The 27211-nt window shown below is 38.6% G+C and overlaps 1 protein-coding gene across 2 annotated transcripts; it reads left to right on the forward strand.

Annotated features, from left to right (window-relative positions):
- Positions 1-26838, forward strand: LOC143854927 (zinc metalloproteinase-like protein). Of its 2 annotated transcripts, XM_077365068.1 has the most exons (12): positions 1-158; positions 7618-7895; positions 13256-13468; positions 22656-22736; positions 22840-22926; positions 23025-23120; positions 23266-23319; positions 23407-24184; positions 24527-24713; positions 24823-24871; positions 26262-26301; positions 26453-26838. In XM_077365068.1, the coding sequence occupies exons 2-12, from the start codon at positions 7653-7655 to the stop codon at positions 26599-26601; spliced, it is 1977 nt and encodes a 658-aa protein (XP_077221183.1). In that variant the 5' UTR covers positions 1-158; positions 7618-7652; the 3' UTR covers positions 26602-26838. The 2 variants fall into 2 exon arrangements, with proteins under 2 accessions (XP_077221183.1, XP_077221192.1); XM_077365077.1 differs by lacking the exon at positions 13256-13468.
- Positions 26839-27211: the final 373 nt, after the last annotated feature.

A 27211-nucleotide genomic window follows, 5' to 3' on the forward strand; every position in this document is an offset into this window, starting at 1 on the left:
TCTCGAATATTTTTCATTGGGTGATGCTGAATCGAAGGTTCCCTCATTCTTTGAAAATTGTGACCACATTGATTTATTTATTTATATAAGACCCGATATTTTCCTCATTAGTTTCAAGAGGAGATTGTATCATCCGTCTCTCTTATCATTCTAACGAGGTAAATCATTTAATTTTCCATCTGGGTCTCCTGAAAAATCCAATTTTATTGCAGAATTTTAATCTTTCTTGGTTGGTTTGCGATAATTAGTGGAATTGTCTTGTTAGAGTTATTATTTTGGGTAATTTGTTGAGCGTTTATGCCGATAGATGATTTTTGTGTAGATGTTTGAGGAATGGAATTTGATTGGTTTTGCTTTTCTCGTTTGTGTGTTTTTTTTTAATGTTTTTCCCTTCTTTATGGGTCCTTTGTGTTTTCTGGCCATTGAATTTTGGTGGGTCTCTTGTATTTTCTTTTTTCTTTTATATTTTTGTGCTGATAGATATTGATTCCTGTGCTTATTTAAGGAATTGACAATCCCATCTGTGTTTGATATTGAGCTTGATTGTTTAGGAATTAGATTTTGTTGTAAATTCAAGAAACTAGTCTTTGGGATTATGCAAGCACGCATGTCGCAAGCGGGGATACATTTTTTTTCTAGGGTTCTGAGTTTTTCTTATTTTAATTTTTAATTTTTTAGTGTATACATCTTGGACTGGTTCTCTGTTATGTTTCCTCTATAATGAAATAAATGGAGGGTAATTAGGATTTCATAGGATTTGGCCGCAACTTATTGGCTATAGTATGGGAAACTTGGTTGAAATATGATGGCTACATTTGCCAACCAATTTATAGTTGCTCCCTAACCTCTTCATTCTCCCCACTATCTTATGGTTAATTTTGAGTCCAATAATTGGTTTTGGACTCACAATCGGTTGTCATAATCTTAAAGGAACATGCCTTAGGAAGTTCCGCTTCTCTTCAACAACGTTACTTTAAAGCTTTATGACACTTTTCTGATTTGCTTTATGTCTCTACATTCATAGCTGTGAATTTGGGGACACTAAATTTGAGGCAAATGGCAGCATGTTGTGAGGTTATTATGAGAGATCATGTATGATGCATCAATCTAGTCAACAGAAAACCCTTATTGGTTCTTCCCAATCAATAAAAATTGGCCCCGTCAATCATTTGACTTTCATTAGTTGACCAAATTTTGTCCGAGTTTGAGTTTTAAAACACAGGCTAACCAACCTTTAAAAAAAAGCAAAAATGATCAAATCTTCTGAATTGGCATAATATTGAATAAACATGCCCCTTTCTCGTTATATGGATACAACAATTTACTAAAGGAATTGCAGTATACTTAATTGGGCTATGTAGGCACAATCAGCGTTATTATGGGGCCAAAACACATTGCTTTTCCCTTGTGCTTCAGGAGTTTGTGAGGTAGAACATGACACATGATCTGACTGTTGAAAAGTAAGGATTAAGTTTTCTACATATTAATGAAGCTTTTAAGAAATCCTTCTAAGCAGTGTTTAAAAATGTGGATGTGGGGTCAAATTGAGGCTACAAAAAATCCTTGTCGACTTGTATCAACTTAAATCAACCGGATTTTGTTTTTCTTGGTCTGGTCTCTTGTTTCAAGGTTCCTTAATATTTATTAGATTATTTCTCGAGAAACACCTGCATTCTCATTTTGGGTCGGTTTTGGTTATGTTGGCTTTCTACTTCTTTTCTTCTTTTATTATTTTTTTGAATGGTTCTTTTCTTCTTTTAATCAACACTGAAATTACCAAATTTTGTTTCTTCTACTTGATTTTGCCTAAGTTGACTTCCCTGGAATATTTCCCATTTGTGTAGGCAGTATAATCACCTTGGAACTCTTGCTTCTCCCTTGAAAACTTACCCCTATTGAAACTTTTTTTTTTTTTTTAGAGTGGACTGGTGATGAGAGTTTCTGTTGGAGTCTAAAGATATAGTCTTACTCTTACCCTTATCGTCAACTCAGCTTAAGATTATCCCCATTGTTGCCCCGACTTGCTGTGACCCTAATTGTTACCCTGCTTTGTTCTTGTCCATTGTGGCCCTAAGGTGTCCCTCCTAAGATGGTTGTACTACTCAAAGTAGTCCTGCCATGATATTCATCTTTTGACCATCTTAGAAAGTGTCATCCAGTGATCTATTGTCAATTTGTGATACATACCAACTACATGGAATTTATTCCTCATCAAGTGATTCGCCCTACTCGTTAGTTACCTCCAATTGTACGAGTTGTGTAAAAGGTGCATCTCACATGACATACCCATCATCATGGGTACATGTGTCTATGTTATCTTTTCCGATGAATAATATTGGCCCCTCAACATGGGTGCTGCCTACATCTGTCTGTTAAACTCTTGGTAATGATCTGACAAGTTCTCATGGGTTCATCGATGTGCCTATAAACTATAAGTTTAGAGCCTGTGGTGCTGAGATCAATTGTCAACACAATTTTCTGAAAGGTGATTGTTCAAGGGGTTGCCATGGATTGACTCATTTGTAGCCCCTTGCTTCCACAACATCTAAGTTACTTCTTCAAGGGACCTTTAGTGGAAAGGGGACAGGTAACAAAGCAATGTGAAAAGAGAAAACATAACAGAAATCTTTCTCAATCCACAAGCCCTCTCAAATACCTAACTGTGCAATCATTGTCTGAAGTAGGTAAAAGGAACTGGCTTCACTTCTTGCTCTGGCATTGGTTCTCCTTGGGACTGTTCACTTGCTTGCTCGCAACGTGAAAAGAAAAGAAAATGACGCGAGAAATCCGTTTTCTCACTATCCACTTGATTTCTCGAGAAACCAGAAATTCCGACGTGGATTTACGAAAATAATGACGTGGAAATCACGTTTTCTCGCAAAGGCAAGTTATGGTTTCCGACTAATATTGCGAGATTTGGTTTCTTTTCTACCACGGGAAAAAAGTCGGGCTCCCTTCTCTGTTTTCGTCACGCGTAAAAAGCCCTAGCCTCCTCCCTTCTCAACCTCTCCCACGAGAAGCTCATCTCCGGCAAGGTACTCTCTACCTCACCTCTCTCTCTCTCTCTCTCTCTCTCTCTCTCTCTCTCTCTCTCTCTCTCTCTCCGTGGTACTCCGGCAACCTCGTCTAACCCCCGAATTTTTTTGACAGATTTTTTCGGACTTTTTGCCATCGGGTTTTTGGACATTTTTTAGTGGTTTTCACCATTGTTTTTGTTTATTCCTGCAATAGATTTCTAATGTTGGGGTTTCTATATTTTTTTGTTTATGTTACAATAGGGTTTCAGATTTAGGGATTTATGCCATTGTTGTGGTTTATCGTTGGTATAGGTTCCAAATCTTGGTGTTTTTGGAGTTTTTTTTGTGTTGCAATAGGGTTTCAGATCTTGGGTTGGATTGATGAGAAATAGTTTTATATTAAAAATCTTGGGAAAAAATATAAATTGGTTATCACATATTTGTACTTGTTGAGAGGAGAAGAGATTAGAGAGATAATGAAGAAGTTGTGTTTACTCCCCCTTACTTTAGTATTTATATATAAAGAGAACATACAAAGACCACTATGCCCTTAGGCTATGCAATACACCTTCTAACACTCCCCCTCAAGCTGGAATGTATATATTGTACATTCCAAGCTTGTTACATCTGTCACTCAATTTTGTATAGCTTAAGGGCTTTGTGAACACATCTGCTAACTGATCAGTAGATCTCGTGAAAGAAACATGAATCTCGCCGAATCTCGCCTCTTTGTATCCTTTGGCGAATAAAGTGGCAACCAACCTCTATATGCTTGGTTCTCTCATGAAAGACCGGATTGGTAGCTATATGAATTGCAGCTTGATTGTCACAATACAGTTGAGCTGGAGCAGATGAAGAGAAACCAATCTCTGAAAGGAGAGAACGTAACCAAATAAGCTCCCCGCTGGTATGAGACATAGCACGATACTCTGATTCGGCACTCGACTTGGAGACTATGTCCTGCTTCTTACTTTTCCACGACACTAGATTGCCACCAACAAAGGTGCAATATCCAGTGGTAGATCTCCTATCTGCTGGAGATCCTGCCCAGTCTAGATCACAGAAGCCTTCTACCCGGGTATGACCATGCTTCTTGAATACGAGTCCTTTCCCTGGTGCTTCTTTCAAGTAGCGAAGAATCTGAATCACTGCTGCCCAGTGAGAAGTACGGGGTGAGCTCATATGTTGGCTGACTGAGCCAACAGCAAATGATATATCTGGACGAGTGACTGTAAGATATATGAGCTTACCCACCAGCCTCTTATATCTGCCAGGGTCATCTAATAAATCTCCTTCTTCTGGAAGAAGTTTTCCATTTGGGTCCATGGGAGCAGACGCAGATTTCACTCCAAGGTGATCTGTCTCCTCAAGAAGATCTAGTACATATTTCCTCTGTGAGAGGGAGAGACCTTTAGTAGAATATGCAACCTCAATGCTAAGAAAGTATCTGAGACGACCCAAATCTTTGGTTGAAAACTCGTTCTGCAAGAAGGTTTTCAACCTGCGTATCCCCTCTGAATCACTGCCTGTAATGATGATGTCATCGACATATACTATCAATAGCACACAACCAGTAGTGGAATGAGAACTGAAGACGGAGTGATCAACTGCACATTGCTTCATGCCATAGTGCATGATAGCATCACTGAATCGTCCAAACTATGCTCTAGGAGACTGCTTGAGACCGTATATAGACTTCCGCAACCGACATACTGAGGAGGACATCGCCCTTTGAGCAACATACCCAGGAGGTTGCTCCATATACACCTCAGTAAGCTCACCATGTAAAAAGGCATTCTTGACATCTAACTGATGCAGATGCCAGTCATGTGTAACTGCAAGAGATAGAAGAACACGAACAGACGGAATCTTAGCGACCGGCAAAAAAGTCTCTAAATAATCAACACCAAAGGTCTGAGTATAGCCTTTTGCCACCAACCGCGCCTTAAGGCGCTCAATAGTACCGTCAGGTAAGTGTTTGACAGCATAAACCCAACGACAACCAACTGGTCGAGCCCCAAGAGGAAGAGGAACTAACTCCCATGTCTTATTGGCCTGGAGGGCCTCCATCTCAAGATCCATGGCCGCACGCCATCCGAATGATCAAGTGCAGCTGGTAAAGACTGTGGCAAAGAAACAGAGGACAAAGAGGAAACAAAACTCCGAAACATCGGGGTGAGAGAATCATGTGAAATAACAGAGGAAATAGGGTGAGCAGTACTGTGAGAACGAGTTCTAGAAGCAATGGGAGAATCTGAAGTAGGAGTAGGAGAGATAGGTACCTGAGATGTGGGGGGTGTGATCTCCGGCTGTAAGGACGATGGCACAGGCGGAGGAGGATGAGCTGTAGATCTCGGCCGACGAGGATATGTCTGCGGAGGAGCGGGAGGAGGAGCCTCAGTAGCCTCAAGAGCCTGTAGTGAAGAGGAGGGATCACAAACAGGAATAGTTTCAGGAACTAATACAGGAGGGGAGAGGAGAGGAGCCGGAAGGGTGGGGAGGGGAAGAGGAAGGTCCGAGTCAGGAACTGTGGAAGGAGTCTCATGAGAAGATACAAAGTAGGACTCAGACTCGAAGAATGTGACATCGGCAGACACAAAGGGCTGACGCAGGCGAGGACTGTAACAGTGATAATCTTTCTGGGTACGAGAGTACCCAAGAAAGATGCATCGTTCAGCCCGAGGGTCCAGCTTGTTAGGGTTTTAATGAGGGAAAGGAAGGGAAGGGTGAAAATGGGAAGAAAGAGAAAGAGATTGGGGTGGAAGAGAGAGAGGGCGAGGGAGGAGGAGGAGCAGGGGCGGAAAAAAAAATGGAGGGAGGGAGGCGCGTGATGGAGGGAGGGAGGAGAGAAGAAGGAGAAGGGGAGCTTCTCCAATGGTCCCTAGGGCACAAAAAACCCTAGGGCTCTGATACCATGTGGAGAGGAGAAGAGATTAGAGAGAAAAGGAAGAAGTTGTGTTTACTCCCCCTTACTTTAGTATTTATATATAAAGAGAACATACAAAGACCACTATGCCCTTAGGCTATGCAATACACCTTCTAACAGTACTTACTGTTTATCAAAATAGTTTTTTCCCTCTCTTTTGCTCGGATTTCATCACAGTATGTATTTTTAGTTTTTTTGCTCAGATTCCATCATTATTAGCTGTTTTGGCTTGTGATTAGGATTTAATGTTCTATTTTTATTGAGAACCCTAACCATGGATTAGGGTTTAGGGTTTTGTTTTCATTTTTTTGTATTCCTTGGCAAGTGAACAGCCACATGATTCCTTTTCTTTAGGTTTCTCAGGATTTCCTGGGCAACTGAACAGCCGCAGGATTCTTTTTCCGGCACAGTTTCTTTTCCTTTTGCCATGTCAGATTCTTTTCCTTCAGCGAGAAACAAGTGAACGGATTAGGAATTGTCCTTTAGCCTCATTCTTGACAATCAGTAGTGATCCTTGTAGAAGCTTGCCTCATGAACTTAGCTCCCTATAGTTGGTGGTGTGTATTTCCTACACAGGAGGCCATGCTCAGAATGGGCACCACCTGAAAGCCGATGCCCCAACTTGTGAAATTTTTTCTCTATAATCAAGAATCATTTAATAAGTGTTAAGAGTACTTTTAAGTGTACGATTTGTCTTTATCTCCTTTGATCTCTTCCTGCTACCCAAAATCTTGTTATACTCTTTGCCACACAGCATATCACCATCCATTAATTATGCCGTGAAACACTTTCTACTAGTCGGGATAGGAACAAGGTTTTAAATTTCGGACCAAAATTTTGGATTTCGGTGAGGATCGAAACTGAAACCAAAACGTTCTGAAACCGAAATTGCTGAAATTTGCGAAATTCTTGATAAAATATTAATTTTTTTATTCCTTTACAAAATTTCAGCCGAAATTACTGAAATTTCGGCCCAAGAAAATGACATTTTGAGCTCTTCTACCGAATTTCGGTCGAAATTTCAGGATTTTGGCTAAAATTTCTTTTTCGGTGAGGACCGAAATTTAAAACCTTAGATAGCAACCACATGCTTGAATAAAAAGAAAGCTATGGAGGTCAGCCTTTGAGACATACTCAAGTGGGGCCCATGTGGACCACTTACTCCTTATTGAAGTGGAAACATAAAGGCGCAAAAGTGGGAGGGTCAGTTTTATCATTTTTCACTAGGTTAACCACAGCCAAGCAGTCACACCTCGTGCCCACATGGTGGTGGATCTAGTATTTGGGTTTAGTTTCTATTTTAATTGTGAGCAAGTCATTAGTCTTATTTCAGGAAAAATTTATTGCTCGGAGTAGTTTACAATTTGGAGATGATTCTATTTTGGTTGATTGAATTAACTAGAGTACTTTCCAATTTAGATAACCAATGAATACAAATTATGCTAACTGCTTACATAAGTAATATTGAAAATTTTCTAGATTTTCTTACTTTATTTTTATAATTAATATTGGGCCTTATATGGTGGCTTTGCTAATATATCTTTTTTGTAAGAGTTCTTTCTCATTTGGAAACTTAATATTGCTCTTTAGTTTGAATAAATGCAAGTCAAAAAGTTCAATTTGAACGTTTCCCTTGATTTGAAGTAGAACTTAGTTGGATTCTACATTGTGCAGTGTGATTGTTCCGTCATCACTTCTTCAAATAAAATATGGAAGAACAATCGAATATGATCAATTTATTGGTCATCTGGAGGGGGAAGCAACTGAATGTGGAGATTAATTCAAACTCTACTATCAAGGACTTCGGAAACAAGCTCCAAAAGTTGACTAATGTCAAGCCTGATACCATGAGACTACTCCTTCCACGGTCTACCAGTACAAGTTCCAAAACACTTGCTCCTTTCTTGGAGGAACACTCAAGTTTAGGTTTGCAAGAGATATCTGTTCTTAAGGTAAGAAACTATATCTCTACCACATCACTGTGATGCATACTCTCTTTTATCGCATGTTTTGGAATCCCTCTACTATGTTCATATCTTTTGCTGCGTAGATCTGCATACATAAGAGATATGAGGTGGTCTTTGTACCCACTACTCAATTCCGGGACCACAGTTAGGAACTTGGAAGCAATCTTGTAAATGGAAGTTTGGAAATAGTGATATTTAGGACCGGTAATGATCATTTGAATTTTAAATGGATAGTAACCTCTATTTTTGCTCTGATTCTATGAATATGGTCTTTGCAAAAAAATTTACCTAGGCGTATGTACTTATCAATTTTATGCATTTTTTTAACAAGTATTACCTTTGGCTGCTGAGCATTCACCCTCGGTATTCTTGTGCATGCATAACATTTGTATTCTCAATCTTTAACAAGGAGGTATATAGGTGAAACTAATTACAATTTCTATTTATTTTAAAACGCTGCCCTTACAGATCGTTTGTGGAAAACTTATAATTAACGTTCAGCAAAGGGAAATTACTGTTTCAAGATGTATTTTTTTAAGCCTGTAGAAGAGGGTAAAATCAGTTTCGGGTAAGGAGCATAAATTTGTTTACAACATAGCAGAATTTCTGGCCCATCCTCCCAATGATATTGAGGATTTGTTTTTTCTGTCAGATGGCAAAATTTTTAGAGGGGTGATAAATCGACCCCCCATGTGTCTCTCTCTCCTCTGGGTTAGAGAGAGAAAGACACATGGGGGGTCGATTTAAGATATTTGGGAGTTGATTTATCACTGCCCAAATATTGGACAATTTTAACTGAATTATGTTCAGTCGGTGACCATTGAATTTTACTAGTAACTTAGTTGTTCCAAGTCAAATACTATGAGCAGTCGCCCAACACCAGTCACATGGGCTTACACATATCGAAACAGCCATGTTGACGTGTTTGGTTCCTATGATACGGCTGTATCAATATGCTCATCCCACCTGCAGTTGGGTGTTATGCAACTACCAGTAGTTTTGTAGCTGTTTCAAATTGTTAAGCCAAACCTTTGATTTAAGGATGATAGATATATCTAAAAGGGATCTATCTAGATTACCTGACCCCAAATTTGTAGTTGAAAAATTTCTAACAGGTCATTGAAATCAGATTTTTTTTAAAGATATCTTATTCAAATGGGGAAATAACCACAATTTTGAATGGGTCTGCAGTAAAATAAAGTATGTATGGTTGATGTGTCATTATGGAATGCTTTTAGAAAACCATTGTTTGGGAAAAAGTCCTTTTATGTTGAAAAGATTGGTGGAAAAAAGTCACCAAATAATATCCAACAAGAAGTTAGAGACGAAGAGGACACATCTCGGAATGGTACTCCAGTTTTATATACACGTGTGTGCGCGTATTCTTGGCAAGTAATTAATTCTCCACTGTTGAGCCTGATTAGTGGGTAAACAAAAGCCAACCACGAAAACCATAGTACCTAAACTATCATTCTTAACTTGATGTCGAAATTTCACCTCCAGCTCTTGGTTGAAATTAATCATTCTAAGTCTCCCAAAGTTCTACAATTCTGTCACCTCAACTTCAATGGTTGTAACTTGTAAGTGTCCTCTCCACCACAATATGCAATGTGTACATTCACTATGTCAATGTGTGTGAGAAAAGGGTTCGTGCTAACGTTAACAGCTAGCTTAGCTGCTAACGTTAGCGTAAAACAACTGTGGGCCACATTGTTGGGCTGATCCTAAGCATTCATTTGAAAGGCCCCATCATGGATGGGGTGTGTACCAAAAATTAGCTTCATTGGATCATCATAGGATGTCCATTTGTGGGTGTGAAAATGGACAGATACTGTTTGTCCACTAATCTGCCCATTTTTTCACCCCACAAATGGACACCCTAAGATGATCCAATGGAGCTGATTTTTTGTGGACACCCTATCCATGAAAGGGCCTTCCAAATGAATGCTTTGGATCCCCCCAACAATGTGGGCGCACCTTGTTTTACGCTAACGTTAGCAGGAACCCTTTCCTCTCTCTCTCTCTCACTGTCTCTCTCTCTCTCTCTATATATATATATATATATATATTGTGTGCTTCTCCTTGGCCCTTACTGAAATAAAATCACCAAGTAAAATTCGGAAAAAGAAATGTAAGAACATGAGGATAAAATATTGGGATGGGACTCAAGTTTTTATTCCCTCTTTAATCAGTTGGAAGATGAAGAATACAATAAACAGCTTATCTCGTGCAGTTGTTCACCAATATATATATATATGAGGAAAGGGTTCCTGCACATGAGTGCAGAAACAGGGTGGGGGCCCACATTTTTTGGGGGTCCAAAGCATTCACTTGGAAGGCCCTTCCATGGATAGGGTGTGGACCAAAAATCAGCCCCATTGGATCATCCTAACCCCATGGGCAGAAACATGGACACACAATGTCTGTCCATTTTCCCTCCCACCTTTGATTGGGTTAGGACAATCCAATGGAGCTGATTTTTGGGCCACACCTCATCCATAGAAGGGCCTTCAAAATGAATGGTTTTGATCCCCACAAAAATGTGGCCCCCACCCTGTTTTTGCACTAGCGTGTAGGTAAGTTACCTGCACACGTTTGCAGGAACCCTTTTCTCTCTCTCTCTCTCTCTCTATATATATATATATATATATATATATATATATATATATATATCTCTCTCTATATATATATATATATGTATATATATATATATATATATATATATATATATATATATATATATATATATATATATAGAGAGAGAGAGAGAGAGAGAGAGAGAGAGAGAGAGAGAGAGAGAGAGAGAGAGAACAGTTTCTACACACAAATGTAGATAAGTTATCTACACACTAGCTTAAAATACAGTGGAGGGCATATTGTTTAGGTGATCCAAACCATTCATTTGATTGGCCCTCACATAGATAGGGTGTCCACAAAAAATCAGCTCCATAGGATCATCCCAACCCTATGATTTGTGGAGGTAAAATGGACGTGTATAAACCTTCACAAATCTGTCCATTTTTTGCCACTACGGTTCGAAGGGTTAGGATGATCCTATGAAGCTGATTTTTTGGGCACACCCTATCTATGTGAGGGCCCATCAAATGAATGCTTTGGATCACCCAAACAATGTGGGCCCCCACTGTATTTTAAGCTAGTGTGTAGATAACTTATCTACACTTGTGTGTAGAAACCGTTTTCTCATATATATATATATATATATATATATATATATATATATATATATATGTCAAATGATATTTTCACATTCTATAATTTATCCATAGATAAGGAAGGAGAGATTGAGAAGGATGTTAACCACAGAATAAAAGCAGGTTAGTTGAAGTGGAAGCATGTTTCAGGAGTTCTGTGCGATCGTAAAATACCTACCAAGTTGAAGGGAGAGTTTTATAAGACAGTTGTGAGGCCAGCCCTGCTGTACTGCTCAGAACATTGGGCCACGAAGAAGCAGCATGTGCATAAGATGAGTGTAGCGGAGATGCGAATGCTTAGATGGATGTGCGGCTACACAATGTTATATCGAATTAAAAATGAAGACATCTGTAAAAAGGTGGGGGTGGCACCAATTGAGGAGAAGATGAGAGAGCACCTCTTAAGATGGTTTGGGCATATCCAACGTAGGCCTTTGGATGCTCCAGTGAGAAGAAGTGACTCGTGCCAAGTTGATGGAGTAAAAAGAGGTAGAGGCAGATCGAAAACAACTTGGGTAGAAATAGTGAGGAAAGACTTTGGGGGGGGGGGGGGGAGCGCTAGGAACATAACAGAGAACATGACCTTGGATAGGAAAGAATGGAAGAAAATGATCCATGTAGACGAACCCAACCAGGGGCGGAGCTAGGAATTTGGTCCAGGGGGGCAAAGAATGGCTGTTGTAGTATGTTGGGCCCACACTTTTACACCATGTTTTGATAGGTGGGGCCCACAATCTCCGCCTATCCCATGCATTACGTGGAGCCCACAATTTACACCTCTAATTTTGATGTAGTGGTGCCCACTATTTACACTTCATGTTTTGATGGGTGGGACCAACTATTTACATCATGACCCAAGAATGCCAGTGATTTAACTATTTACATTGTGGCCTAGGAAGTGAACAGTTTGAATCATCATACGAAGTGGGACCTAGTTTTTTTTTGAAAAATACTATAGTTCAAAATTACTACAGTCTATTCACATTCTAGCCCAACAAATCCTGGATTTCAGGGAGGCAAGTGCCCCCCTCGCCCACTGGCTAAAGGGGTGCAACCTATATACATTATGGCCCAATAAATGAACAGTTTGAATCGTCCTATGAAGTGAGCCACAAGGTAGGTTTTGAAAAACACTGTAATTCACTTGCGGACGACATATAAAATCTCATGATTATATATATTAGTCATAAGTTTTTATATGGTGTGTGGCGCACAGTCCACCATTTTCCTAAAAAGATTGTAAAGCCCACTTCACGGGATGATCCAAACCGATCATTTATTTGGCCACAATATAGATAGGTTTTGCCTCAAAACTCATTTCCAAATGATGATCCTAACTTATAGTGGTCGTACCTTTACTGATCGGAGGGTTAGGATCATCCTATTAAAATAATTTTTGGGGCACAACTTATTTGCATTGTGGCCCAACAAATGAACGATTTGGATCATCCCATGAAATGGTCTCAGTCGTTTTTGAAAAATACATACGTCCACAAACCACATAAAATCTCATCTGTTGATTCAACTTTTGGCCCCCAAACCATATGAGATTTTTTTTTTCCGTTGCTCATGTAGAAATGGAAACTTTAGAGAGAGAGAGAGAGAGAGAGAGAGAGAGAGAGAGAAAGAGAGAGAGTTACGACACAGATGCTATAAAAATGGGATTTAAGAATATTTAGCATTAAATTCAGTTGCTTTTTGAGGAGATTACGAAACAAATGCTATAATACTGTGGCGTTACGAAAATCTGAGAAATTTTTTCCCTTTTCAAGGGGTCTTTATGAGAAAACTGAATACACCTACCACTTAGCGGAAATTTCCCGATTTTCAGGCTGGTCCCCTGCTGGCTCTGTCCCTGAACCCAACTAGTGTCAGGACTAGACTTTGTCAATTTGAGCCTGGTAGATCCTTTCACCTCCTTCATGAAAATTTTCTAAAGGATTAATTAGCCGACCCCAACTAGTTTGGGACAAGGGCTTAGTTGAGTTGAGTTAAGTTATAATTTATCCATACATATCCGTCATTAACTGTGTTTGCTCTAGACGATAAAATCTTCTTCATAAAATTATCTCTCTTCAAAAATGACAACCCTGACATGTCGTTTTATTTGTTTACTTCTTTTTCCTATCGCAGGGAAAGCCTATTAGAATGATGGGTGTTTTTGAAGATGAAATTGATGAGGTTTCGCAAAATAGTGCAAAGACAGACCTCAGGATAGCTGGATTCGATGAAGAGGAAAAGAGATTACGGCAGCGTTTGTTAGATAGGCCTCAAAGTTCTCTGAAACTTCCTCAAGGAGCCTACATTTTCTGTGATTTTCGCACACTTCACCTTCCAGGGATCGAGGTTTGATTACTCCTTGCTCAACTGTAGTCCTTGCTCAATTGAAATTGTTAAATGTATGTACTGTAACTACTTTTCACAAAAATTGTAGTCTAACTGATTTTTGAACCCTAGGATTGAACTTACATTGTATGAGTCATGAGACCAAATTATGATTTAGGGTTTAGACATCACTGGACAATGCAAGTGCATGGGAGATGTAGTTTCACCTTCTAGAGAAACACTCATCTCTGAATGTCAAACTTTCAACTTGAGATAATTTTTGAGTAAGTGTTCTTAATCCAGAAAGTCCTTAAATGAATGCATCTGTGAGTCACGACCGCCACAAGAACAACTGTTAAAAAACCAAAAAGATGATGAAAGAGTACATGGTCTTTTTTTAGCCATGCAACCATCTCCAATGATCAAACAGACTCTATGGGCTTGAGATAAACACAAAAATCTCTAGCCCCAATGACAGACCTCTTCAAAGTCTCAAATGTTCTCCAAATCTAAGAAACACGGGTACTCTCCGGAGGCCCACGCACCCGTGTCGGGTGCGTATCGGGTGCTCTTGGGTACTCTTTCGGTGCGTACCGGGTATGCACCCAAACAACTAACAAAACGAAAATCCAGTTTGGGAGTTTGGGTATGTATCGGGTGTGCACCCGGGTCGAATTAAATTGAAAATTACAGATATACAATAGAGGGGTTGTCTCAATCAAGGAAGCATGATTCGTTCCTTTAGGCGGGAATTGCGATTCCCCGGAACGCGAATCCGATTCGAATCCCCGAAAATTACGAATCGGGGTTCGGATTCGTCGGAACCCCGATTCCCAATTTTGGGAACCCCGATTCCCACTTTATAGGAACCCCGATGCCCAGGCGATTCCCAGCGAATCCCCAGCGAATCCCAACTCCCCAGCGACTCCCGACGAATCTCCGGCGAATTCCCGGCGAATCTCTGTCGACTCTCTGGCAAACCCACGATTCCCGCTTCCAACCATCCCTTGAGCCTCCGATTCCCGCTTTCGAATCCCGAATTGAATCCGCTTTCGATTCCCGCCCTGGCAACCTTGGTCTCAATTAACAAAAGGGGGGGGGGGTGAATATATCAAAATATCTATAATATAGATCCAGTAATTAAAAACCTAACAACTTAGAAATAATATTAGATTTTGGTGATGTTATTTTTATTTTATTGTTCTCCAATTAAATTGATTGAATGATTTAACAAAATATTTAATTTTATTCCTTTTTATAAATATATAATAAAATATAAAAATATATTATATTCAGCGTATCCTCAACGTACTTGTATCCAATTTTTTTTAAAATCACGTATCCACGTACCCGTATCGTATCGTACCCGCACCCCGTACCCGTATCCGTGCTTCATTGCTCCAAATGATTATCTTAAAGAAGGTTGCCACTTGTGATCATGATGAAAGTTCTTAGTCTATCTTGATTGATCTCATAATGGCTCTCTCAGAATATCTAAATCCTTAAATTGTATTTTGGGGCGGGTAGAATGTCCTGAGGTGAGATAATATCAAGTCTATAGGAGTCTAATGCCTTCACAGAATCATGTGACAACCCTCACTTTTTGTGATGGCCATATTGTTGGAGAAATTTGTCAAATAATCTATCTTTAGGAATTTCTGTTAATATTATTTAATCAAATTAAAATCTATCAAAATAATAAAAGTAAATTAATCAAGAAAAAGGTTAGAAATAGCCTGTTATGGATTGAGGCACGCCAGAAAGAGTGCTGTCTTTAGAGTCAAAACGCCCTCGTCTCCACTGGGCTCACAGGCGTTTGGCTCCTAAGATTCAACCATCCTTCAGGGTCTCTTCCGTGCAGGGAATTGATCCCACGAACTCGTCATGCCCGTGTCGCAAAATAATAATAAAATAGAAAAACTAAGAACCCATGAAAATACAGTTGTTTGTTGAGAGAAAGTGGAGAAGAAGAAAGCAATCCATCAGAGATCTCGTCTTCTATAGAAAAGAGTTGTTTCCTTTTTAAGAGATAGAGAGGGTTGAGAGAGCCGTTACAAAATTTAAGGGGTGAGACGTTCCATACCTTTCACACCTAAAATCTCTCCAACTCCCCCAAAATATCTCAACGTATAATGCCTACTAAGTTTCCAAATAAATAGGAAAAGATAAAACAAACTAGAATTATTAAAATTTTAAATCACTAAAAAATCTAACAATCCCCCACATGATTTAAAATTTAAAATAAATAGGCAAGCGACTTTACTGTGGGATGGGTGGAGATGTCTTCCGGACTTGAACCTTCACTTAGTGTTAGCAATTTTCCGTCTGAAGGAGCCGTAGTGAACTAAGTCTTGAACTAGGTCCTTGAGTTCAGACTTCATTACCACACACACAGTACGGGCAATTATTGAGTTCTAGTCGGTTTGGCCCTTTACGGTCATGAACCCATACTTTGTTTCATGAGTGTCTTTAGGGAGTAGCCCAGCTTCCCACAGTAGTGACCTCACTACCAAACTCACTTAGGTGAGTCCTCCAAGGGTGCTCTGTGACCTACACCCTGCAGAATTCCGCCTTGGACTGAGTAAGAGATAAAACTCAACCTAAAATCGTCACAGTCATGAGCATTATCACCATAGGAATGAGACTAGGGAATACCCCTCAAAATAATTAGTGCTCCTCCTAGACACCCTACAGCTTCGTTTTTACGCATTGAACCTCCTTCATGGGATCTCCTATCACAGAGGTTGGGTGTCCACTGCAGTGACTACCTTATGGGCTTCAGTCTCATTCCCTTCGATGAATATTTCACTAGCTTTTGAGGTAGTCCTTTTCAATTATAATGCTTTAAGACCATGAAAGGTCTAAAGCCACCACTCTTTGATAGAGTTTTATTTTATTTGTGTCTTAAACTCCTTTTTACGTTATGTACCATCATGAAATGAGTATGCCAGTCTTATTTTTACATCATGATTGTGCCGCTTATGATACTCAACTATCAGGCTTAAAACACCATATCTAGTCTGTTAAAGTATAAAAGATAAATAACGCCTCTCTCCAACGGCTTAAGCTTTTGGAGAAGTTGGTAATGTAACATGGTATCAGAGCCAAAGGTCTCGAGCTCAAACCTCTCGGATAGCAAAAAGCCACATGCGATGGTCGGCCCAAAGTGGGACCACATGTGCCACGTGTTTGCCAAGTGGGCCACACGTGCGGGGGAGTGTTAAAGCATAAAAGATAAATAACGCCTCTCTCCAACGGCTTAAGCTTTTGGAGAAGTTGGTAATGTAACATAGTCTATAGACATGCAAAGAACATCAACTCAAATGCTGAAATTCATCATGTGCGAGTAAGTTTCAATCTTGTAATAACTTTAAATAACTCCACTTGTATAAGTGATAACCCCTTCATTTGAGCAATTTAGTGAACACAATAATGTACTTTATTTGTGCAAGTGCTTACCCCCACACAACTTGCAAAAAAATAACTTTTGCATAAAGCACAACATATTCATGCAAGGAATCAGAATGCATATAAAATTTCAGCATAATGACAAGACATAGAAATAGATATGCTAATAGATAATGCACAATCAATAACACATCTATTTGCTCAAATTCATGCTCTAGATTTGCTTGCCTACTCAACCAAGTTCCCTTTGCATATTTTAATTGGCGGTCCTTTCCAATGAGAGCCACAAGTGTGTACGGAAAATACTCACACAATGATATTGAAATGGTAATATGTGAGGCTTTGACATATAAAACAATTCATGACTTGTTCCTGACAACGTCTCCTTCCTAGGATTTGAAGATGCAAGTTTTATTTACAGCTTCAAATAAATAGGCATATGTTGAGATCAACAAATCTTATCCTATATACATGGCACAAGTGGGCCTAGTCATTCCCAAATAACTCAGTTTAAAAAATATTTTGATGGAGTGTACAAAAATTGCCAAGTTATCAAACCACATCGATTAGCGGAATCTATCTTCAAGATAAATTAGAATTCAATTGACCACTCTATTGGACATCCCATGCACAAGATAAAAGACTACATGAATCAATGGGTTTGATTTTTGGGATATACAAGTTCTATTAATTGGACGGTTTGGATTAATAAAAGATGAGCCATTCTTATGATCAGATAGGTATGATTAGCATCACTCGTTGCAAGCCACCTTCTAAATTCATTTATCTCACTTGACTAAGTGACTATTTTTAGTCACCATAAGAAGTCAGAGTGAATAATTAACATTAGCATGCAGAGATGGCGTCCCTAATATCTCTACAAGACAACACCACAAACAGTAAAGATCTTAAAATTGCATTTGAAATTAAAATCATAGGATGACTCAAGAAAATTACAACAAATATTGTCAAGTTTGGGTGTTATATTAAAACACACAAATGTTCACATAGGCTATAAAATGGGTGTCAATATTAAAATAGTAGGATGTAAATTTCAGTTTTCCCTTTATGCAGAATGGGTGAAAAACTGCCTAGTATTACAAAAACTAAGATATAGAGAGGAAATGAATTCCCTTTTATTTTTATTTTGACTAGGTTCTTTAACCAAAGAAGAGAAGTGATATTTACACCCTAAACAAGGAATTTAGATCCCATTTCTCACGGCAAGAGTCTTATGGAGAAAGGTGTTTATATCTAAAGGAAGGTACAGTTTTCAATAAAAGTGATCTAATTGGTTTCCTTTCTCAACACGATTCATACCCGTTGGGAACACGCCAACTAATCGAGATGACAAAGATAGGAAGAATATTATCTTCACAAATAACTCAGATTCTGAAGAATCGCCTTGAATGGCAAATTCAAGCAGCTGATCCAAAAGCCTGCATGGGAGTCGGTAACAAAGTTGGCCCTGAACTCTGGGTGGCCAACCAAAAGAAGGGTTTATATGTGTCACCCTTAATTATTAAACGGGTTTATATGTTTTCTTTGCCGACTTCCTCACGGAAAGGTAGATATGAGAACTGAAACAGAAAACAGAGACCGATGAGTTTCAGCCACAAGAAAAAGAGAAGCTGATTAGAGGGCTTGCGGCAATATTTTAGGGACCTTCCGATTAAAAGGAAAATTAATGAGAGAGAGATGCGTCAAGAATTATAATGCAAAAAATTACGAGGGCATTAGTAGAGAGTATCTTCAATCGTAATCTTGTGTCTTAGGAAACTGAAAAGCAGAGAGTTCTTCCCTCCGAATTAATACTGAGAGGTTTTATCAAATAATGACTGAAAATTGACTCCTTTTCTTCTCATCCTCCAAATACAGCCCATTTCACCTCCTCCGTCTGATCTACGCATAGCATAAGGACATAGATGATAGGATAATGTCATTTCTTTGTACACAAACAAATATGCTGCATTTTTCAAAGAACGGAAATAAAATTGATTTTTCCTACAGAACAATTTCAAGAAATTCTAAGAATCCTTAATTAAAAGAAAACTAAAATTTCTTCTTGCAACTGGATCAAGAAAGACAAATTAATATTAACAGAAAATTCCTTATGTTTTGACTCTAAAATTGTTGGAGAAATTTGTCAAATAATCTATCTTTAGGAATTTCTGTTAATATTATTTAATCTAATTAAAATCTATCAAATTAATAAAAGTAAATTAATCAAGAAAAAGGTTAGAAATAGCCTGTTATGGATTGAGGCACGCCAGAAAGAGCTCTCTCTTTAGAGTCAAAACGTCCCCGTCTGCACTGGGCTCACCGGCGTTTGGCTCCCAAGATTCAACTATCCTTCAGGGTCTCTTCCGTGCAGGGAATTGATCCCATGAACTCGTCATGCCCGTGTCGCAAAATAATAATAAAATAGAAAAACTAAGAACCCATGAAAATACAGTTGTTTTTTGAGAGAAAGTGGAGAAGAAGAAAGCAATCCATCAGAGATCTCGTCTCCTGTTAAAAAGAGTTGTTTCCTTTTTAAGAGATAGAGAGGGTTGAGAGTGCTGTTACAAAATTTATGGGGTGAGACGTTTCATACGTTTCACGCACCTAAAATATCTCCAACTCCCCCAAAATATCTCTTAACGTATAATGCCTACTAATTTTCCTAATAAATAGGAAAAGATAAAACAAACTAGAATTATTAAAATTTTACATCACTAAAAAATCTAACACATATTTGTCAAGTTGCTTGTTTTCCTATAGGTATAATTGAACATCCCAGTAGAAGAGATAAAAATAATTTTCTGATTGCAGTGGATGTTAAAATGTATGATCAATTAGTTAACAATGGATAAGTATCTGTTGCTTACTACCTTCCTTGCCACCGATTTCTATCTGTGGCCTGTGCCCTGCACCCTTGCCATATTTGCTGATTGATTTTCCTCCCTTTTATTTATATTTCATTTTAGGTCTTTTCCTTTTATGGGCTGTGAACTAATAACAATTAAACAAACACCTATTTCCTTAGTAACGGTTTAATGAAAAATTCACTCAATCCCAGGCACAGAAATGTGGTTACTAGATTCTATAGTTCAGGGAAGAGAAAAACTCGTTATCTCAATAAACAGATAAGTACTGTCCAGTACTGTCCAGTTGTCCAAGAAGGATTATGTTACAAGATTGAAGATCTGAAGAAGAAGATTTCCCCTTTTCTTCTCTGAAAGAAAGGCCTAGTTGGTTGCCTCAGCTCCTTCGTAAGGCTTTGCTGGGGAGGATATTGTTGTGGCCCCTAAGCTTCTTCGCTATAGCTCGGCTGGAGAGTAACATCACATGGGATGCCGATGCAAATCTGATTCTAATAATACTAATTTGATAAAAATAAGATCCCACATATGACGTAGATCTAAATCTATTATAGAACTGATTATAATATAAGTGATCTTAAAATTTTCAGAACCGTCCATGTGATCTAAAATTTGTTTATAACAGCTGGACAGATCTCTCTCAAATTTTCAATCAATGGTATTTTGTTTGCTGGATGTAATAATCATATAAGATATATATATATATATATATATATATATATATATATATATATATATATATATATATTGATACGGTGTAAATAAGCTAGATTGAATATTTAACACTGCTGCGATAACTTTAGGAGGAACTGACCTCAGAGTAGATCCAAAATCAGTCATAGATACCGTTGGAAAGAAACTATCCTAGCGTTGAATCCTTTTTGTTTCTACAATTGGAGATTTAATAAGATGTGCCATCTCCTTGTATATTCTGAAACCACTTCCACCTGATTACTGATTTTTTTTTTCTAGTTGAAGGCTAAAGATGCGGTAATGGAAAAACTTTGAAGTCTTTGAAATGTGTAAGAGACATCCTAAGCATCGGTAGTGGAAGCTGAAATCGAGGTTTTAAATTTCAGTTTTGGTTGCCACGGAAATGGAAACATTTCAGTTTCTGTTGGGAATTTCAGTGAAATCTTATAAGCTCACAGAAACATATGAAAATAATAGACTTTTAAGATGAAACTTTAGGAAATGCTAGAATTGACACAAATAAATCATGTAACGAAGACAACTATCTATAATGGTTGAATAACATTGAACACCTAGTGACATACGTTGTCTCGCAAGTCCTATAATTTAGTGCATATCACCTTTCACATCTTATTCATATTAATATAAATATATAACACCGCATTTCACATGCAATTCATATAAATATAATTATGCAATACATAATTACATACTAATACTAATACTAGTACAATATACTACTACAGCACTTACAATTTTCCTTTTGATGCGTTTCGGTTTCAGTAACGTTTCTTTGGGGAAGTAACCAAAAGCATTTCAGTCATTTCGTGTCGGTTTTGTTGGAAATTTAAAACCATGTTGAAATTAGATTATGAGAAATTGATCTAGGAGCAACTCCACAAGTTGTACCGTTGCTACCCAATATCCATTGTTCAGCTACTTTCCTTTTGGGCATTGAAGAGGGGGAGCGTGGGCTTTGGCCATCTTCTTGATATGAATGATATGTTGATTTGATGAATGGAAACGACTTTTCTTTTTTTCTCTTTGCAAAACATGGAAGTGATGCCTTCTTTCCGAGGTGTGATGCGTTGGTCCTCCCTGGTGTAATTCCAGTGAAAGCCTTAGGTGTGATGTCTTTGGTCCATTAGTAGGGTGATGCACTCTCACCATATGTCATAGGCATGATGGCGTGAACAACCCTCAATGGGATGTCCCGGGAAATCTAGTGGTGAAATGCTCTAGTATTTATCTGACATAAGTGTTTTCAATCCTCTTCTCCGTTCTGACCCTTCTCTACAATTGATTATTCTTTGTTCTTGATTTAATTCCTGCTACCTACCCATTCAAATGATCATATCTGTGGATCTAACGAACCGATTTTAATCAAAATTTAGGATTATTCTCTAACCATAACCGACAACCATACCAAAGTTTCAATCCAACCGCTAGATCTTGATTTGGAATTGGATCAATTTCTGGGATTGAAAAATAAAACTGCAGAAATCTAGAAAGTGGCCAGATTTGAAATTCTATGATCTGTTTGACCTCACACTCTATATTGTCTTTCTCTAAGACCGTTCCAACAGATATTCAAATTTCGTGAAGATCAAACAGTCGGATCTTGACTTAGACTCAGATCTAGACTTGAGAGTAATTAAAACCTGCAGATTTTAAGAAACACCGACCTTACCTAGAATCTCCCTTCCATAGATCTGTCCGGCATAAACTCCCTACCAGCTTGCCTAGGCACCGTTGAAGTCAGGTCCCAAACAAAAGGGCCCGTGTCTCCCGATCCCCTTACTTAGGCAGCAGATATCCGGCGTGGCCTCCTTCAAGGAGATCCAGATAATGATTCAATTCACTGCTAGGCTGAATAGGTATGAATCACAGCAAAAGCCCCTTGCACGCATGCACAACTTGGCCACTTTGCAGCTGAATCCTTCATTACATGACCTTGCCATTGACTGTGTTATTGCTATTTTTTACAAATAAAGAGAACATTATCGATTGCCCATCTAATGGATGCCCAGTTGATATCACATAAGGTTCTTCTATCAACTTTCGCATTGATCAGATGTTTGTCACCAATTCACCAATCTATGGATGCTTCATTGGATGATATGAAAAAAATGTTGTCATACTTTGAACTATCTTACACATTTCGGTCATTCCTTGCCTATTATGACACTGTTAGAGAAGCTGTGTTATTGCAAATGTTTACTGTGTTATTGCTATTCTTACAGCTAAACCCTCCACCTTCAGAGGCATTGAGAAGAATGCATATGCTTGCGTGTGACCCTGGAATCATTGCTATAATGAATAAGGTACTTGATGACCATTCTTTCTTGTAATATTAATGCAGTCTGACCTTTCATTACTATGCTTCAGCCATCATTGCTCATAAATGATCATTTCTTCTTCTTTAAGCATCGCTGGAGGGTTGGAATTATGACAGAGATGCCACCTGTGGGATATGTTGGTGTCTCTCCTAAGTGCATTCTAGGTTTCAACAAGGTAACAATTGGTTTAAAAAGTAATGTAGAAGGGTATTCATAATGGAAAACCGATGAGAATAATCATCGATTTTATTTTGTAATTCTTAATTGATATAGAACAATGGAGAGGAAATATCTCTGCGTCTTCGAACAGATGACCTGAAGGGATTCAGGAAATATGAAAGCATCAAGAAAACTTTGTTGCATGAACTTGTAAGCATTATTAACCTTCTTTTTTTCTACATGTGCATGATTCACGTAACATGAAGTATTTTTTATTTTTTTTGGTGAAATGGAACATGTTTAAGTAGTTCTTTGTAGCAAACTATTTTTTGAGCTTCTTTTTATCTTATTGCAGGCTCACATGGTGTACTCTGAACACGATGCAAACTTTTTCGCTCTAGATAAACAGGTAAATATGATGTATTCTTCGAGGTTGTAGTCATCTATTAGCATGTTTGAATCTTCCCCTTACCAGTTTTTTTCCTTCTTGGGACAGCTGAACCAAGAAGCTGCTAGTCTAGACTGGACAAAATCGAAAGGTCACACTTTGAGTGGCCTCAGGCACTCAGATCGTTATGAGGAGGAGTTCCATTCTGATACAAATAGTAGTTATCGAAAGCTTGGGGGTAAATCATTGAGTTCATTGCCCAATGCGCGTGCTTCTTCAGTTGCAGCTGCTTACCACCGCGTTTTAAATGCTTCCGCTATTAGTTCAGAAGCACTTGGAGGAAAGTCTGAGAATGAACAGACAGATGGGTTAAGCATAAAGGTTCACCATGAACCCAATGCAGCAATTGAGCCTGATCCTGATGACTGTTTAGATGGAGAAAAGATTTCAGAACCTGATCCCGATGACTGCTTAGTCAATGGAAACATGTTAGAGCCATACTCCGAAACTAGCGGAGACAAAGCATTCGGGCTGGATCCAAATGATTGTGAAGCAATTGTGGACATCACTGGAGCCCACTTAATAAATACAGGAAAGGTTCTAAGTTCTAAATATTTTGATGAACCTGATCCTGATGATTCTGAAACTAACAAGGTTGTTAAGAAGTATGGAATTGTGGCAGAACCTAATCCTGATGATTCCCAAGCAGTTGAAGCTATGAAGGATGAAGCTGAACCGGAACTTTCAAGGCGTCTTTTTCCGAAAAAGATGGAGGAATCTGATCCTAGTGATTCTGAAACCAAAGAGGCTATTTTGGGTTATGGTGACGAGCCTGATCCTGATGATTCTCAAGCAGATGATATTATGCAGGCCGAGCCTGATCACGGTGAGAATATGGGTGGTTTCATGGCTAAAAAACCTAAGGTTTGGATTGCAAGAAAAAACATTTCTGATGGAAGAAATTTTTTTCTTTCCATGATTTAGAGGGAAATGATGTGATTAGAGGGTTAAATTGGGCAGATATTATCATAAATGGCAAGTCCATCTGAATAAAATTTGAATAGGATTGGTTCCAATTATTTTTTTCTCGTGTAAAAAAAGTTGGAAATTTTAGAATTAATTTTCCTTTCCAAGGTTTTCCACAAAATTCCTGCCATCCAAACAGGGCCTAAGATAAAAGACATGCATCCTGTATGGGAAAACTCTAATGTGTCTTTACCTGCTGCAGAAAGGACTGGTATGCAGACTGATGAACCTGATCCAGATGATATGGCAGACAATCAAGAACTTCAAAGAATCGATGACCCAGTTACTGTTATTTGTACTCGCCTTCGAAAAGCCATTGAGATGCTTAGATCTGAAGCGACACCAGTGGAAGTTACGTCTGTCACTCGAACGCTTTTCAAGATCATCAAGTAAGTTTATTAAACTTGAATGCTCTGTTCCATCAATAGCTTCTTCCCATCATGCTTCCCTTTCTTTTGAGTGAAGGTCTGCTTGACTTGTATGTATTTTTTATTGTAGGAATGTGATAGAGCATCCAGATGATATGAAATATAGACGGCTTCGGAAGGTATTCTCTTTGGAAACATTTTACACTGTATTGCATGGATTCTCACCCCCTGTGCTGAATCTGTGTGTACACGCTTCGACAGGAATATGTGGGACATATCCGGATTATTGTCATAGTCGTGTCGCACACAAATCATGTTTTTCAGATCTGACACATCATTGTCTCTTTTAAAATTCGATTCCTGTATATTTCCCCCTTTAAACATGTTTTCTTCTTAACTTTGTTTTTTTTAATAAAAGCACACCCCGTCCTCTCTTAATAAAAACCCTAGCGTCATCACATTCCACACTCAAACATCAACCTCCTTCCTCCATCTTCGACTCTCTTAATAAAAACCCCAACGTCTTGACACTCGACCTCAAAATTTTCATATATATATATATATATATATATATATATATATATATATATATATATAGAGAGAGAGAGAGAGAGAGAGAGAGAGAGAGAGAGAGAGAGGAAATGGTTTGTGAGCAGCTGGTCAGATAAGCTTATATGAGCATAAGCTCACAAACACATGTGGCCCCACAAATTTTTTTTTTTTTTGGGGAGGTGGGGCGGTCTAGAGCATTCATTTGGAAGGCCCTTCCATGGATAGGGTGTCTACCAAAAATCATCCTTGTAGGATCATCCTAACCCTGCCATTTGTGGAGGGAAAAAATGGGCAGAAACATGGACACACAGTGTGTGTCCATTTTCCCCTGCACTTTTGATTGGGTTAGGATGATCCTATAGGGCTGATTTTTGGTACACACCCTATCCATGGAAGGGCCTTTCAAATGAATGCTTTGGATCCCCAAAAAAATGTGGGGCCACATGTGTTTGTGAGCTCCTGCTCAGATAAGCTTATCTGAGTAGTTGCTCATTAACCATTTATATATATATATATATATATATATATATATATAGAGAGAGAGAGAGAGAGAGAGAGAGAGAGAGAGATGATTTTTTCACCCCCCATAAGGATTATGCGCCCCGCTTGTAATGTGATTTGACATAAAAAAGCGTTAAAAGTCTGCCCCCAAATCACGTTAAAAGGGGGACGCATAATCCTACCGCGGGGGGGGGGGGGGGGGGGGGGGAATTCCTCTCTCTCTCTCTCTCTCTCTATATATATATATATATATATATATATATCCACGAATCTCACATTTTGAAGTTTGCCGAATCCTAACACCTTGAATCCGTGTCGGATCCCAACATGCGAATCCGAATCTAAATTCATGCAACACTGATTTTACACGAGGCTCTTTTTTTTCTTTTTTGGCTAGTTAATCTGCTTGGAACCAAAACTGGAAAAGTGAAAACCCATATTTGACATATCTCTGTACCTTAAGAATGAGGATCCTTTTCAAGTCTTCCTGTTTACTAACTTTCATTAAAAATGCAGGCTAATCCTCAATTCCAACTGAACGTGGCAAATTATAAAGGTTTAGTTATTTTCCTTCCCTCGTGATTTCTCACTCACTGTTCTCAAGATGATGCTTCTTTTGCTGAGTATTTTTCTTGCATGATTTGGTCTAAATGGAAATTGGGCTCAATATGGTTTGATGATTGATTTGATGATTTGGTTGAAACCAGCTGCCATGGAAGTACTTTCTGTTGTTGGTTTCCACGAAGATGTAGTATCAGACGCGATTGGGAGGTCAGAAAGTTATTTGGTGCTGAAAAGGGATGACCCTGGCTTGCTTTGGCTTGCAAAGTCTTCTCTAGAGATGTGCATTGCTTAGTACTGAATTGGATTAATAGTAGTATGTAATTACAATAGCTTGTGTGTGCTCAATCAGGTGGGAGAAATGATTGAATTAGAAGTGAAATAGAAAGCCCATTGCCTTAAATTTGAAACATTGTATCTAGTATGGACATGTGAAAATTGACTGGATGGTGTGAAAATGTATATTGATTGGAAACTTTTTTTTGTTGAAAATTGACAATTCATTGATACTAAGAAAATTACATTGAGACCAGAGGTCCTTACTTGCATTACATAGAATCAAATAAGGGTGGCTAGGAGCATGCTCCTACGCCAGTAACAAACCAAAAATCCTTCAGGTCAACTATTACAGTGAGGTCTACACTACCATACACTGCCACCTTGTCGAGCAACAATTTCACTTCCCTTTCGAATTCTTCATCTACTACCCTTTATTTCTTGAGGTCCCGTGCTCATCTTTTCAAAGACAGGGAGAAGGCAAGGCATTCATCAAAACAGACTTGTCATCACCATCTAGATAGTCATTCAGTTTGAGCTTATAGGCAAGTTCTCAAAATCGAAGGAACTTCCTCCATGCTATGCTGGATCTGGGGCTCTAGCAAGAAAAAGGAGAAAAACCTCCGGAA

The sequence above is a fragment of the Tasmannia lanceolata genome, unplaced genomic scaffold (genome assembly GCF_043159265.1).
Source record: "Tasmannia lanceolata isolate RefF3 unplaced genomic scaffold, GAP_Taslan_0.1 ptg000003l, whole genome shotgun sequence".
NCBI lineage: Eukaryota > Viridiplantae > Streptophyta > Magnoliopsida > Canellales > Winteraceae > Tasmannia > Tasmannia lanceolata.